The sequence below is a fragment of the Falco cherrug genome, chromosome 14, assembly GCF_023634085.1.
Source record: "Falco cherrug isolate bFalChe1 chromosome 14, bFalChe1.pri, whole genome shotgun sequence".
In the NCBI taxonomy this organism is placed as follows: domain Eukaryota; kingdom Metazoa; phylum Chordata; class Aves; order Falconiformes; family Falconidae; genus Falco; species Falco cherrug.
The window spans coordinates 3,463,920-3,479,849 of record NC_073710.1 but is presented as its reverse complement, the minus strand read 5'-3'; the positions used below and the strand labels follow the sequence as shown (position 1 = coordinate 3,479,849).

Below are 15,930 nucleotides of genomic sequence, written 5' to 3'. Positions count from 1 at the left end.
TCCTTGCACACCCGAGGCTGGCAAACCTGTTCAGTTATGACCCCAGAGTGGGAAGGGGCCTGGGTGGGGGAAACCAGTAGAAGCAAGGACTCTAGTTCAGGGTGTGGCAGATGAGCATTAATAAATAAATTAATTAAATGAATTCACTATTAAAGATGAAGTGATAAAACAAGGCAAATTCTTATTGTCTTACTTGGCAATATTGAGTCCTTTGAAAAATCGAGCAATATCTTGGTCTGAAGACTGCCATGGCAAGCCTCTGGCACGTATTACTGTCTCGCTGTCCACTGTTTCAGATTTACTACTGCATAGAAAAAAAGGAAAAAAAAAAAGAAAAAAAAGTCAAAGTAACTTTAATCTAGGTTTTCCATTATCTTACCAAATATCAGTTTGCAACTAATTTAACTTTTAAACCAGGACTATATTTGCTGTTGAGATTCTTCTAATCCCGTTACTCATTTCAATAAAGAAAGGAAAGATAATGGGGATAATCCTTTTAAATATACAACACCTAAGATGCACTATGTTGTCACCACATTGCAATTCCTTAAAAAAAAAAAAAAAAAAAAAAAGGAAGACTGTCTCAAAGTGAAGTAATAAGGAACCAACTTAATTTTATTTGAAAATTCTAACAAGCCAACATAGAGGATTACAAAGGACTCCTAGATACGAATACGTATTACTTGGATGTTTCATTCTCCAGTTACTGCAACGTAGTTGAAAACAAAGAACCATGCTGTTCCTTCTCCCCCTAAGCCCGCTAGGCAATACAGTGCTACAGTGCGTTAGCCCACTTTTCAGAAGCACCACCAGTTCAGCTGCATGTCGGGTGCACCAGCCATTACCCCTGTTGACTTAGGGAAAGTTCACAAATATTTCTTCACCACTGGGCAAGATAAGTCAGCCTCGCTGCCATGCAAAACAGAAGCTAGAGAACAAAGAGCGTTTAACTTCCACTGACTTTAAAGAGCCAGACTAAAGTACATTATTCAACATCCCAGCCGCAGCCTGTCCACACTAGACCACTGCTGCTGTTCTCAGGAACCGACCTACTGTCACAGGGACTGCGGGGAGGCAGTCACAACCTTTCCTTGCTGCAGACAAGACTCATCTTTTGTTGTAAACAGCAGCAACAAGGGCACTTACCAAGGACCTGTTTCGTACTTGTATTTCACAGTTTCAGGCTCAGTAAATACATGATCTACAAGAAAACAGGAAGTTTAAATATAACCAGGGTCAGAGATTAGTTAAGAATGACAGTACCACTGCCAATTCTTACAGAAAAGAAAGATTTCTGCGTTCTGTATGAATAGTTCACTTACCACAGCTTTCAGACAGCATGCTGAAAATGATAGCCACCATGGTTTTCACTTGCCACACACCAAAGTCCTCCTCTGTTTCATCTGTCCCCAAGCCTAGATCTAAACAGGCAGTCACAGAAAATAACAGACTTGCACAATCATTTGTAAACAAGTCATAAGGCTTTCCTGATATTAACACGGAACTGGTAATCAAATTTATTGGTCTTAGCAGGGACACATGACCATTAGACATTTGTTACTCTGCTCATAAACTGGTTAATATTCACTTTAACAGTCAACAGCCTAAAAACTATTGATAGCTTACATCATTTCAGAGTTAACAGTTTGGAGAAGAAAAAGAAGAAAAAAAAAAAAAAAAAAAGAAAGCTGAGTAAATCCCTATCACTTCAAACATAACTGAACTTTAACCACATTCAGCTGAGCCACAACAAGTCTCCTAAAATTTAGATGTAGGGTGCTGGGGTTTTGTGGTGGTTTGCTTTTTTTTTTTTGTTTGGTTTTGTTTTAAACTCAGTTCAGTCAGGATTATACAAGAGAACTATGACTACCTACGAACAGCAGAAACTTGCAGGCCAAGTGGTGCTGAAAGGGCCCACTGATAGCTAAGGCTTTCCTTTAAGATCAAGTATCAGGGCAAGTGATGTCTTTCTTTAGTGGATTTACTAAACATGGTTTAGAACTCAGCGTTAGACTCAAATTGAGGAGGGGGAAAGAATTATTACAAGCAGAGCCGCTCCCCCCAACACACACTTCAGCAAACATTCCTTCCATTTTACCTGTGAGTTTTGATAACACATGTCTTCCTTTAGAAGACTAAAACCTGTAACATCCAGAGATAAAACCTAAGGAAGCTTAATTGATTTTGGTGTAAAAACTGCAGCAAAAGGATACATTCTGCCATGGTCTTGATAGTCTGATCTTTCACGGTGGCTGAACTAGGGTAGCAAGTGTGAAATTCTTTGCGCAGATCGTAAAAGGAATAGAAGCAGTCTGACAGCAAGAAGTTCTACAACGAAGGCAAAAAGTTTGTTTTGTACACACACCATTCCTTTAAATTCCCATTAATATTTTTGGACTGAATGAGGCAGTCTCAAAAATCACATAGTTGCATGTCATCAGCTTGTCTATGATAGACCAGTTTAGTTCCTCTGTAACACAGTTCAAATTCCATAGCCTTACAGAATTAGTTCTCTAGATGAGCAAAACCAAATAGCTTCTGAGGGGCAGACCTGTGCAAAACAGCTAGAGAAGGCAGCTGGGGGGGGGGGGGGGGGGGGGGAATGGAGAGAGAAAGAAAAAAAAGAGGGGGGCATGGAATTACCTAGGTTTTGCTGCTTTAGAAATGTCCCCACTTAGGATACTGTATTTTCTCTTTTGTGGCTACATTGGAAAGCATAATTGTACCAAAACATGATAACAAAGTTTAAATAAATATTGTTACAGTGTACAAACTGTTGTGCATTGGATAAGAACTTCAATTATATAACATCATTAAACAAACATTTAAACATTCACTAGCACCTTGGCTTATTTTTTTCAATGAATAAACCAAATAATTCTAGTTTAATTCACTACTATTTCTCTCAAGCTCTCCAACTGCTTTACTATATAAAAGTTTGTCTTCTGTCTAGCCAAACAGCACCCACCTTTGTAAATAAAGAATTGAGAAAAGTCACAAGATAATGCTTCTCAGAATGGTAGAAATAGCAAGAGCTAAGGTCTGAGGCTTAGTAACATTTAATGTGCAGGGAGAAATAAACTTTGCAAGTGAAAAAGTATTGAAGGAGAAAAAAAGAAAAAAGACAAAGAAATGCATTAAGAGATTCAACACTATCAGATCCATTCCTTCATCTGGCATAGGCAGTTATTTCTACCACAACATGACAGTGTTTGTTTTGGTTTAATCCATATGTTTCAAGAATTTAAAGAATTACCCACCAAGGGGGAAAAAAAAAAAAAAGTGTATCATCATGTTTGAATGTTAAATTTATTCGTGTTTCCTTACTTGCTTCATCCCTTCATAAACATGCGCTTTTCATAAAAAGGCAGTGTTATGTTTTAACAGAACACAAATGCCAAGCAAATATTTGTAGAAATTCAGCATGAACCGATAGCCTTATATAGGTAAAAAAAAAAAAAAAAAAAAAATACAACTGATCAGTCAACTCCTTCCATATCAGCAGCTCCCATTCCTGCGCGGCTCCTGCAGACCCCGCTAAGAGGCTAACTCAACCCTGCCAAGGCGAGACCTTCTCCCTGCGCAAGGGACCCTGCCCTTGCAGGAACTTAAGGAGTGGAAACTGCTGCTTTGTGTGGGAGTAGCAAATAAGCTGCAGCACCGCTTCCTGCTGAAGAAATGCAGATGGGGAACCACTGCCATTCCCCAGGACAAGTCACTGCCTGTGTTTTTACTCTGTACAGGACATTGACACACGGCTCCTACCAATTTCAGATCTTGGTAAAAACCCACGGCTCTGCACAGAACCTGTGTGTGATTTAACTCAAGCCTAAACAAAGCAATAGCTCTCCATCACCTCTGCTGAGGTTAGATCTCTACCTTTGCTTTCATTTCTTGAGACAAAGAATTCAGAAGACTTGTATTGTTCCCATCTCTATCCTGTCTTTCCTAATTTTCCTCTTCATTATGCTCATCAGGGAGTCCTCAAGTGCTCTAGCTGACTTCCCAGAGCAAGTGCCAAGAACTACTCCTCTATTACTCAGGGTTGAGACAGGGAGATCATCTTAAATATTGTCGGAGCACTGTAGTTCCCAAGGTTGACTCAAACTCACAGAAGCTACTTTCTTTGACATCCTTAAAACACAGTAAGTACTGTCCTTCTGCATCAGTTCTGATCTCATACCTTCTTAGATGTTTCTGGGTGGAGGACTTGTCTAATGAGTAACTGGCCATCACTGCAGAGTGTGTAAGAGCTCCTTCCAAGTACTTTCAAATCACTGGATACCAGCTGACTAAACTGAAAAATAAAAGTGATACATTTCATTGTACCGAATGATACAGATAATTTCATAAAGCAAGCACTTACCATTATTGCAATGCGTTGTTTGTTGGTTTGGTTTTTGGTTTTTTGGGGGGTTTGGGGGTTTTTTTTTGGCGGGGTGGGGAGCAGCAGGAGGAGGGTGTAGATAAAATAATTCAGCGCTTTGTAACAGCTTTTGAAAAAACATGGTGGAGAACAGATTTGGGCTCCTGATAAAGGTAGGCAAATAAACTATATGCATTTGCAGAATAGAAAATGAGAACACCAGCAGTATGGTGAACGCTATGGCAGAATTATCAGTTCATATGAATGGTCATGGTATTAAAATGGTAATGCTCAAAATCTGAACTCACTAGAATAAAAGCTATGAAATATTTTGAAAGAAAAAACCTTTCAAGATCAATCACAACACTGATTTTGCAATAACCAAAGTCAAAGGTGCCATAGGTGAAAAAAGGCTATGTCCTTTATTTTTTAAATTTGAACTTCAAAAATAAAAAAGCTACCCATGAGGATTTACTAATGTTTCAGAGGTTATATGCCAAGAAAAGCCAAACAAATTCTGGTTTATACCTTCAAAAGTGAAATTATAATCAAGTCAGATCCAAGCCAATGAAAGTTTTTGGTAGAGATGCAGTATTACAAACACTAGGTAAAACAAAATTATTCCCTAGCTGTAGAATGGATAACCCTCAACAGGTAAATAATTCTCAAGAGGAAAGGGCTCCATCTGTCTTGTTCAACATTAGTTATGTATGTTCCTTATACAAGTTTCTAGCCTTTTATTACTCCATACCGGTGTTAAATTCCTCGCTCATAATAGTCAGCTAACGTATTGTAGTACCTACATGTATCAAATCAGTAAACAGTAGCTTGTTAGCTAAATTTCAGGGGGACAAATAATTATTTTAAGGTTCATCCTTGGTGCTAATCCCTCCCAGGAAAGCATCACACCTCACAAACAAAACAATAATTAACATCAGGATGCAGCAGCCATCCACTGCTCTCAGCAAGAGCTTACAACTCCAAAACAACCACCCTCAAGAGCAAATTACAAGTTGACTTGAAGCTCAGACAACATCTTGATGCCGTCTTTTAACCTGTGTATGGGGGAAAAAGAAGAGAGGGTCGGTTTGTTTAATCAACATGTGTGACACATTACATAGTTACATCTCTGCTCAGGAAAGATGATGTTCTAATGATCTGATCCTGCAGTTACGTGGTGTTTGCTGCGTGAACAAATGTTGCAGCATCTGTGCTCCAAAGGTAAGGCTCCACGAGGGAGAAATCGCTTATTGAACATGATTTAGTAGGAACAGAGACACGACTACCCAGGCTTTATTTCAACCTACCTGCTCAAATTCAGTTCAGGCCCTTTTCTAGGCTTGGACAGCTAACCAGCATCCCACTACCATTTTGGGCTCAGAAATGCTGTAATGATGGCTACTACGTATCAAGACAGAGAACTGAGGGGCAGAGCTGGGTAAGGAGAGGCACGTACATCAGCATCTATGTGCAAGTTGATTAATTTGCAGATATTTATATACACAGATATATCTATAAATAACTTCTTTTTAATAGCAAACAGAAGATGTTTGAACCTTCAAGAAGGGTGAAATATCCCCCCCAAAAAACCCTTTACAAAGTAGATCTTTGCACACCACCAAAATACACAAAAACAGCCCCCCCCCCCAAAAAAAAAAAAAACCCCAACCAACAAAACACAAAAAAAAATGCAAAACAACCCAAACTCTTGCAGATTCAGAAAGCCAGTTTCCTCCTGACTGCTAGTTCAGGCTGTGTTCCTACTACAAGTTGAAATCTTGAAGAACCTGAGGCTATAAAACAAGTCATTATTTAAGGATGATTTAAAGTCAGAAAAATGAGATGTGAGAGTGCTCAAAATACCTCAGCTGATGTGTAAACACCAGAAAAAGAAGAAAATTCCCGAGGACTCAGAAGGAACCACTTCAGAAATGAAGTTCTGGGGACTGCCAGAGTCACAAACCAACAACAAATACTCTCACCACAATAACAGACACGAGGAGAACTGACTTCTTACTAAATGCAGCACCTTGTTACTTTCTGTTTTAACTTTTGGGCACAGTAAAGAGCAAATATTTGTAAAAAGGAATTGGAAATGATGATAGGAATTAGCCTCCAGAAGATATACAGGGATCCTTGCCAAAAGGAAGCAGAGTCTTACTGATGAATAGTAATAAAACACTCCCCAAGCCTTCAACTTTGTACCCTGTGCTTCTGAAGATGCACAAGAGCTCATGTAAAGAGTGCAGCTGGCGAGCTGTTTTGATCCGATACACGAAGAAATCCAACACATACAATTTGAGGTAAGCACCACCAAATGTACACAGTATCCTTCTTTCCAAGTAAAGTGAAAGACCTGCAGCTCAAAAGGTTTCACCAAGTTAGAAGACAAAAAGAGAAGAACATTTGGACAAGGGAAGAAATGCTCAAGCCAAACAGTGTAAGTCAAGTTGGTAAAAAAAAAAACAAACGTCAAGGCTGTTGCACTGAAAATATTCACATTTTCCAGACTGTGTTCCCACACAACATACAGCTAAGATGACAGATACACAACACAACTATTTTCAGAAGCCCCTGGTGAGAAGACACCAAGAAGAGTGAAATATGGCATAAGGACACCAATAAGCCCAATACTTCAAGTGTACTAAGGTTTAAAGAAGGCATGAGAAGCAGCATCTGTTTTTATTTTTAACTGAGCCTAAGTATTTGCACTGCATATTTATTAAACATCAGTGATAACATTCAACATTGCTAACTCCTTTCCAATGGGACAATTGACATATCAAAACAATCCTCTACTTTCCTTAGGAGAAGCTAGCAGCTTGAAGTGCCTTAAGATAAAATGCCACAAGGCTGCCAGGCCTTGCTGAGTGCTTATTTAGAAACTTCTATTTTAAGACCAGCCTTTTTCAAACTTTGGGGTGTACTGCTCCAGAAGAGGGCAAAAGGAGTGTGGGAAGAACAGTCGGGAGATCTAGGCAATCCTTCCTATCCGAAACAGCTCAGCTATCGCATGGGCTAACTGAGGAATGAGGTAGCAGAGTGTGAATGGGAAGATTCACCTAGGAGAAGAGCACGGGGCAAAACAGCAAGCGTAACACTGCCACAGAGGGACGACAGATATTTGAGATGAGCCTGAACAGGCTTCTTTCACCTACATGAGATGCCTCCAAATTCTGGAAAGGTTAAGTGTGAAAAACATAGCTTTGGACTAGCTCTCGTTGCTATAGATTACACTGGACCCTTAAGTCTTTCAGGCAATAGACACAGCCTATCACATGTATCAAAAGGAGTTAAAGCAACTAGTGCAGATGTGTTTATAAAGCCACACTGAAATACAATTAAACAATTCAGTGTTCCGTGGAAAAGCCATCTTCAGCCTCCTTTCTCACACTAGGAATTTCAGCCAGCATCTCAAAAAACAGCTTCGAACCAGCATACACCCAGATGTAGCAAGCGAAGGACAAGTTAAGACTGGTGCCAGATTTACATTTAATTTTTCTGTTTCACATGTTGAACAACCTGTCCACAACTGTCATTTTGCAAATTCTATCCACATCTCCTTCACTCCGCTAATAAAAACCACCTCAGCTATTTAGCTCCCATCAGTCATCTTCATGCTGTCCTCCATAGCATTCCCCCACCGCAGCAAGCAAAGCTGCCCCACCTTAAGACTGCCTCCACCAAGCTTATAAACCCCGTGTCTCCCCTGTTAATCTACTCATTTCATAGCAACAGAGTTATACAGGAGTGTTAATTACCACTGTTTGCATCTTACAACCAGCCCTCATTTGGACTGCAAGAGCCACAGTGGAGGCATCACCCTCCACCCTTTATTGCTTATTCCACCAGATCAGTCTCTCTAGCAGAGCTCTAATGAATCATTCCATATTTAAAGGAATACGTTCAATAATTCAATACAGAGATTAAAAACTGAACAGAGATAAGAGGAAGAATCAAACAAGCTGCTCTGTACATTTACCTCCACAAAACCTAAAACAATTGTCAGAGAAAAGGTGGTGAGAGGAAAGGACAGAGTTTAAGCACCAGTTTGAAAAACTGGCTAAACAGGATTTTGGTCATGTAGCTGAGAGTACAAAGAGAGCAGAGACATGTTTCGCCAGACCACAGCTGGATGGGAGCCAGCAGGAGCTGCTGTTTGCTGCAAATGAATCCCAAGTGGCTGAAAAGGTACAGCCCCCTTCGTGTTGCCTTAACTATAACAGAACCTGTGGATCTCAGAGAAATAAGAAGGTTCTTCATTAAGTTCTTTCTAGAGTTACGATGCACAAAGCACTAAAATAAACCTCTGGCTGCTTGGATATTCCCATTTCCCTAACTAAAAATAGCTCTCATCCTTGAGAAAGGCCACTGCATCTGCACTGTATCTGTGCCTGATATTGTACTGAAATACTGAGATGCACCCATACTGTCACCAAGATACTCTGGGGAATTCTCCCTTTAATTTATCTCTAGGAAATAACAGACAATTGGCTGCTTCTTACTCACCAGACCTACAGCAGCTCCTAGTGTATCTTATAAATGAGATCCTTTCCCTTAGCACTGAACAAAGTTTCTCTGTTTTGCTTCATCCAGCCTTACTGACCCATCACAGCTAACAGCACCAGACAAGACACAAAATTATTCACAAAGCTTCAGAATGAAAGGCATCCTTGCAATTAAACCAGGTTTGGAACGCTACGCTAAGGCATAACATGAAAACGCAGAAAGAAGCTTAGCTTGCAGCCCACACTTAAGCTAGACATGCATCTATTCCCAAGTAGAAGATGAGTTATAAGATTTATCAATATTCTTTGCACAAAGGATGGCTGCCAGGATGTGGGGATGTGGTTTCAAATCAGTAGTAGGGACAGGCATGTTACTAAGTTGCCCAGAGATAACATTTTGGTGATTACTTGTTAATAGGTTATCAAGTTTCTGCCAAATTAGCATATCAAAAGTGCTCATTTTGACTTCTATGCCATCTTTAGACTTAAGCGGGAAGACAAATCACACCTGGTCCTGCCAAAAATTAAGACACTTAAGACACCAGACAGACAGATGATACTTGATTTGGGATAAAGCCTGTCAAAAGAATTTGGAAAGGCTTAGCATTCTAGATCAGTCTTTTGGAAAAAACATCAAAAAAACCCCAAACAAAAAAAAACACAACCAAAAAAAACCCCTACCAAAACAAAACAAAATTATTCTGGAGTGACATCTCTTGGTCATTATTAAAAAAGAAAACTTTCAGCGGTAACTTAAAAGAAAAGTTATTTTGGCTCATCTAGGCTCATGTATTTTAATGTATTCCCTCGAGCTTAAAGAACTCTTATTACGAGTACACAACTGTCCTAGAGAAAGTGAAAATATACTCCACAGATCAGTAAAATACACTGTTTGAAATGAAAGAGGTTTTATCTGAGGCACATAAAAGCACGTGCTTACATCCATTTTCCTCAAACCTGTAAAAATTTAGCTACATGTGCGGGTTTTTTCCACATTCATTTTAAGAAATCAAGAATAAATTTCCACTCTGGCCAGCATACATCTCCATGTGAAGCAGAAACTAGAGATCTATTTCAGCTTTCTTCTGCAAATTATTTTACCTACCCAAGAGACTTCCTCCAGTAATTAATTATTAGAAAGAAAGGTGGAAGGTAGCATAAAAACCATTGCAGGCAGGCAGCTCTAATATACAGATATATGTATCTCTGTGCATATGTTTATGTATAGAATTATATATAGTGACACAAATTATAATACTAAAAATCTCATCAGACCAGCTGAGCTTTCATGTTTGCATGTTTAACAATCCAAAGTATTTCTAAATTTTAAATCACTGTATTTCTCAACATTTCCTTTAAGCAATTTGTTACATTATTAGCATTATGAAGTTTGAGAACTACAGCTTGCGGTCTATCAGATTATCACATAGAATTTAACAAAACAAATCAATAATACAACAAGATATGTACAGAATTGCACATATATAGCAGTGGTTTATGTTGTAGAAACAACTTAAGTAGCGACCACATAAAGCACTTCTTTTTCAGTCCAGAAACAGGGTTCACTCTTAAGCATACTCTCACACTTTGCCACTCGTGAATTGCCACTTGAAAAAGATGTTAAACTTTTCTAATTGCAGCTCTCCTAGCAATAAGACCACATACTTCACCCATGAACATCATATACACTGCCACTTTGCAACGCACATCACGGGCGCTTTGACTAAAGTCATACTGTCTATAGCCATATACAATATCCAGTCTTGCTTGTGTTTAAAAAAATCATCATGACTTACTAGACATCACTGTAATTCACTATATTAGAGTTTTAGACTGCCTTTTAGGTCTTTGGTGTGGGTCATTCTTTGCTTGTAGCATAAAGCATGTAACAATGATCTGTCTTCTTTCAGCTAAGAGAAGCATGGAAACCAAATTACAAACTCCAAAAACTCCGTACTACACGTTCTGTTTCAACGGGCAGAGATATTGCAGTTCTTGCCGCAAAGCCTGATTTTATGCAAAGTCCTCTACAATTTATTGCCAGAAAACACAGAAAACCAATTGCATAGTTGCAGGTATGGTTCCTGAAAGGAGATCTCCAGGGGCTGAACACTGAAATAGGCTGCCCAGAGAAGCTGCAGAGTCTCTGTCCTTGGAGATATTCAAGACCCAGCTGGACACGGTCCTTGGCAGCCTGCTCTAGCTGACCCTGCTTCCAGAGGCTGGACTGGAACGACATCTATACGTCACTTCCAACCTCAGCAATTGTGTGATTCTGTAATCTCTTTTGGACTCTTGCCATTTTGCATACTCTGCAGCTACACTAAAGATCATTACATCAACGTCACCAGGGGTGGGGGGGAATCAAGAGGTGAGATGCAGCCAAAATTGATTAACAGAACTTTACTGCCACCAAAACATGAAAAGATTGAAGCACCACTGAAAACCAAATATCCAAACAACTCTGAAGTCTCCCTTAAGACTTAAAGGCACTAATACAGCATGAGAAATCTCAAGAGTAACAAGCCACAGGTTTGCTATACAAAGCTTGAACACACACAACATACCATGACATGTCAGCTTTGGGAAATATTTTCACCTGGACTTTGTGCCTCAGATCCTACACCCATGAGGGTTTCACATTTATTTACAATACTCTCCAAGGGCAGTTTTCTGCTCCTTCAGTCTTCAAACCCTAGTGATAATGTCAGCCTTATCCATGCTATGGAGGAATTTAAAGCATGTCAATACTACTGGGAGGTGCACAGACTGCATTTCAGCAGTATTTACAAGTATGATAACCCTTTATTGTGCTAGGTAACTTTTTAAACAGAGAATCCTATAGTAAGCCCTTGCCTTTGTTCATCTGTTAACTGCTATTCCACATATCTGATAATGGATACGTGGTGACCTTGTACTGAAATTGCTGGATGGAAAAAAAAACAGTGCAAGCCACAGTGCAGCCACAAGCTGCAGCTATCTTTTTTTTTTCCCCCTTCTAGCAAAATAGGGAAAAAATACTGTATTTAGATACTGTACAGACACAAACATGAAAAAGAAATTGCCCCTTGATTTTATTTCTTTGGAAGGAAAACTTGCAGAAGATGACAGAAGCAGCGCAGGTCCGCTCACTAGAAATGTTCAAAACCAGTATGGCCAGTCTGATTTCTCCTATTAAGAGGAAAGCAATTTTTTGCTCCACTGAACACTAATGCCTGAGATTCGGTGACTAAAGACTAGCCTGGACAAAAGCATGGTTTTCATTTCCAACATGCCACAGACAATATAACTGCTCAATATGACCAGTGAAGTTCTGTATCACCTTATGCCTCTTGAGGTACTATGAGCTGTATTAAACAACTAAAGGAGTAATCAGTCACAATGGCCACCCTAAACATACATCTCTCTCGAGTACGTATTTCCCCAAACCAGCCAGCATTTCCACACAACTTTGGAATTTGCTCTCCTCAGTCTCAGGGAGATGAAGGACGTGGCACTGAGCTTCAAGCACCGTGACTGTCCTCTCCTCAAGTATGTTATGCTGCTTCTTATTACCTACTAATCTTCTTGTCATTTTGTCTTCTGTCCTGAACAAAGGTCCAACAACAGCAAACCAGGTGGTACCACACACCCTGCTGCTTCTGCTGCTGTTCCAAAGCAGCTTCATCTACACTGGGTGCCTGTATAGACACAAACTCATACTGTTGCCTCTCTCACAGGAGAGAAACCAATTATTTTCCACCCATGGCATAAGCTAACAAAAGTAACAGGGTTAAGGTCTCAACTATCCTATGCTTGGGGTTCTGTCACAGAATTCCAAATATCACAAAACTTCAGAAGTAGTCATTTAAAAATACAGAATTTTGTTTGCATCCCCTTTTATCTTTTACTTTCTTGGGAAGCTGAAGTTCCAGGAGGTAATAGCACCCTGTCCCCTGTTGTCCTCCTCACTGTCATCACAGAGGTCACCACAGAGTTCTCCACACAGCCCATGTATACCTTGATTGCAAGAGTTCAAGGGAGAAAAATGGAAGGTACTCTTCAAGTGTATCACATCCTTCCATTCAACAAAACATAGAACAGCACTTTAGAATGAATCATGCTCCTTCAGAATTACACAGAAGGACTGGAAACTAAGCTTAGGTGAGGGCAGCCTACAGCTCATTTTCTGCATAAAAGTAAGTTTGTTTAGCATGGTTCAGCAACAGGCAGGATACGTAATACAGAAATGGAGCAACAGTTGTCAAGCTTTATCTGCCCAGTGACAGTTTGTAGAGCTTTGAAAACAGACCACTGTGACTCAGGACTGTCTTAAGGGTGAAACTTCCCTATTATTTCTTTTTCTTTGGCTCATTTAAATTGGGCTTAGGTCTTTGTGGGACAAAGTAAATAGCTAACTAAAAGTTTTAATTCTTCCTAGGAAAGAATGCAAAAATCTAACCTTCTGCCAAGACAAAGATCTGTCCAAGCCATGCTACTTGAGCATTTTATGACCATTTTTGATTAATTATTTCTTAGATGGAAGTTTGCAACACCAGATTATTTGCATGCTTTCCAGCTATGGTATCTACAGCATCTAATTCAAGTAATGCATTAAGCATAAAAGGCAAGACCATGGTTCAGACCATCTAAATGTCACAGCAATCAGGTCACAGCTTTTATCTTCAAAAGCACAATCAGTTTTAATAAGAGAGTGTTGAAATATGCAGAGTACTCCATCAAATAAGCTACTTGAAGTTACCCTTGTGTAAGATAAGGCACCCCAGTCCAGCAACATAAGAATTTCAGTTTCTAGACTTGCTTTACTACTATATTATGTGTCAGGAAACTGCTAAATAAGGAAATACTGAGATAAAATAAATTTTCACCTTTAAATTAAACTGTATGAAAGAGCCCACTAGCTATCAAAAACAACAAAAAAAAAACACACAAAAAAATGTGTATCTTGCAGAATACCTTCATATTTGTTAGCATAGATTATTCATGAGTCTGCCTTTAAGCAAAAGGAAACTCTGAATATTAGTAATGCAAAACAATCCATACTCTGCCAACCTTTTACCTACATTTCAAGCAGGATTACATTGGTGCCTCACACTCCTCACAGGCTGCTTGCTATCAGCTCAACTCACACAGCAAGTCATTACAGCCTGAAAGACAAGGTTGAACATACCTTCCAAACTCTAGGTTTTAATTAACACTGACTGCTATATTTCCTAAAGTCTTGATTTAAGCACAAGCTCTCTCACACAGTGTTCTATACCTCCCCCACTCCCACTTACCTCTGTTTCAAGGACAAACTTTCATTAGCAACGTGATCTTTAGCACTGGCTCTATTGACTGTAATGCATGGTACTGCTCTATTTGCTCAACACTACCTCATTGTTTGTAATGCAAGCTTAACCAGTTGTAGGGGAATAGCCAATACCTGCAAAATTAAAGCTTTTTTTTTTTTCCTGTTGGGTTGTTTTTCAGGTTTTTTTTTTGTAGTAATATCCAAGGAAAGTAAGAAGAGAAGACATAAAAAGAAGGAAGACATACCTATTATCCACCACTCAGGTTCCTTTAAGATTCTTTCATATTCCTGCCTTTCCATTAAACTTAATACTGTAAAATCTCATAGGCATGGCCTTTCCTGAATAACAGCCTTAAGATTCATGAAGTATCTTTGCTTATATAAGAATCCAAGTGATTCTTGCTCAAACCCTTACAAACATCAGCAACAAAGTCAAACTTTTATAAACTGTCTCTTCTCTGATTCAGAAATGGGGAGTTTTCCCTTTCTCATTCAACAAGCTTTCACGAAAACATGGAAAAGTAGTAGCAGATCCCTAAATCAGTTTGCCTTTAATCTGCAAAATTTTAAAACTCACAGATCAGGCCAACAATCCCATACATGAGGAACTGATCGTTTGGGGGGGGGGGGGGGGGAAGAAGGAAAAATGAGTGTAAGAAATTATCATCTCTAATATTTTAACAGTTCATAACTGAGTAACATCAAGATTTACACTTCCAAGGGATTAAGACCTGTCCAATACAGAACAAGGACATTAACAGTGACATCATTTAGACATTGCTTCCTCTTACAGAACTACATCCTCTCTTTCAGGTAGTTCCTTGTTTCCAAAGTGTGTTCATTATGACTGAAAAGACTTAGGCATTCTCTGGAATATAAGGCAAGTCACACAGCTTCTTGTAATCAACTCTCAGCATCTGAGGTTTATAGGAAGAGGGGGTTCAATTTATATTCTCTTTTATTTCTTTAAGCATACCACAAGAGCAGCAACTTTTTTCTCCTCCACTTATATTTACATGGTGCCATTTCACATGCTTTAAGCATACGCAAAAGTTTATCCTGTAAGCAGTTTAATTCTGCTCTAAGAAATAACATCGGCTAATACACTCGAGTAATCAATCAAACAAACCCCCAAACTCTGTCATAGTCATATTCTTGTGACTGCTATGTCTTTTCCAGTTCTCAATCCCATGCATCCCGCTCCAACAGTTATTTGATTCAAGATGTTAGATGTGTTATACACTGTTTTGTGTCTCTCTTCAGCTGCCAAGAGGTCCTAAATTAACTTTCAGGCTTTCAGGTACACAGCTACAGTAAGATCTGCTCACAAAGCAAAACCCCCACAGTGGTTTTTGCACTTTTATTTCCCAAGTTGCATACTGTAGCTCTACTTTACTCTTAGTGCAATTCACCGCAACAGAATTACTTAGCAGGAAAGCCTCTGTAAAGACATTTAATTTCACACACTGCCAATGTCTACACAATTCATTACAATGTTAAAGCACATGCTTCAATGTCTCTAGAATTAGAACCAGAGGTTGGAAACACCACTAATTAAGTTTTTATTTCACTTCTGTAAGAATGATAACTTAATTCAGAGACTGCCCTAGAGCTCAAGTAATAGAACCTTTTCTTTTAAGCTAACAGGTGTCTAAGATCATCACAGAAGCCAAGGTTTTGCAAGAGAGAATAGAGCTGTTCCTTAACCTTAAAATTAAGTTTCTTTCCAACATTTTAATGCTAACACAATATCCACTTCTCAA

At 39.2% G+C, this 15,930-nt stretch overlaps 1 protein-coding gene across 5 annotated transcripts in view; it reads right to left on the bottom strand.

Annotated features, from left to right (window-relative positions):
• ESRP2 (epithelial splicing regulatory protein 2) overlaps positions 1-15,930 on the bottom strand; it is a 59,785-nt gene that overhangs the window by 21,759 nt on the left and 22,096 nt on the right. For all 5 annotated transcript variants that reach the window (XM_055726695.1, XM_027813298.2, XM_027813301.2 and 2 more), the window contains 5 exons: positions 4,184-4,297; positions 2,214-2,328; positions 1,323-1,421; positions 1,147-1,201; positions 194-304 (listed from right to left, as the gene is read on the bottom strand). In XM_055726695.1, coding sequence (XP_055582670.1) covers positions 194-304; positions 1,147-1,201; positions 1,323-1,421; positions 2,214-2,328; positions 4,184-4,297 — 494 coding nt within the window. The remainder of the gene's footprint in view (positions 1-193; positions 305-1,146; positions 1,202-1,322; positions 1,422-2,213; positions 2,329-4,183; positions 4,298-15,930) is intronic.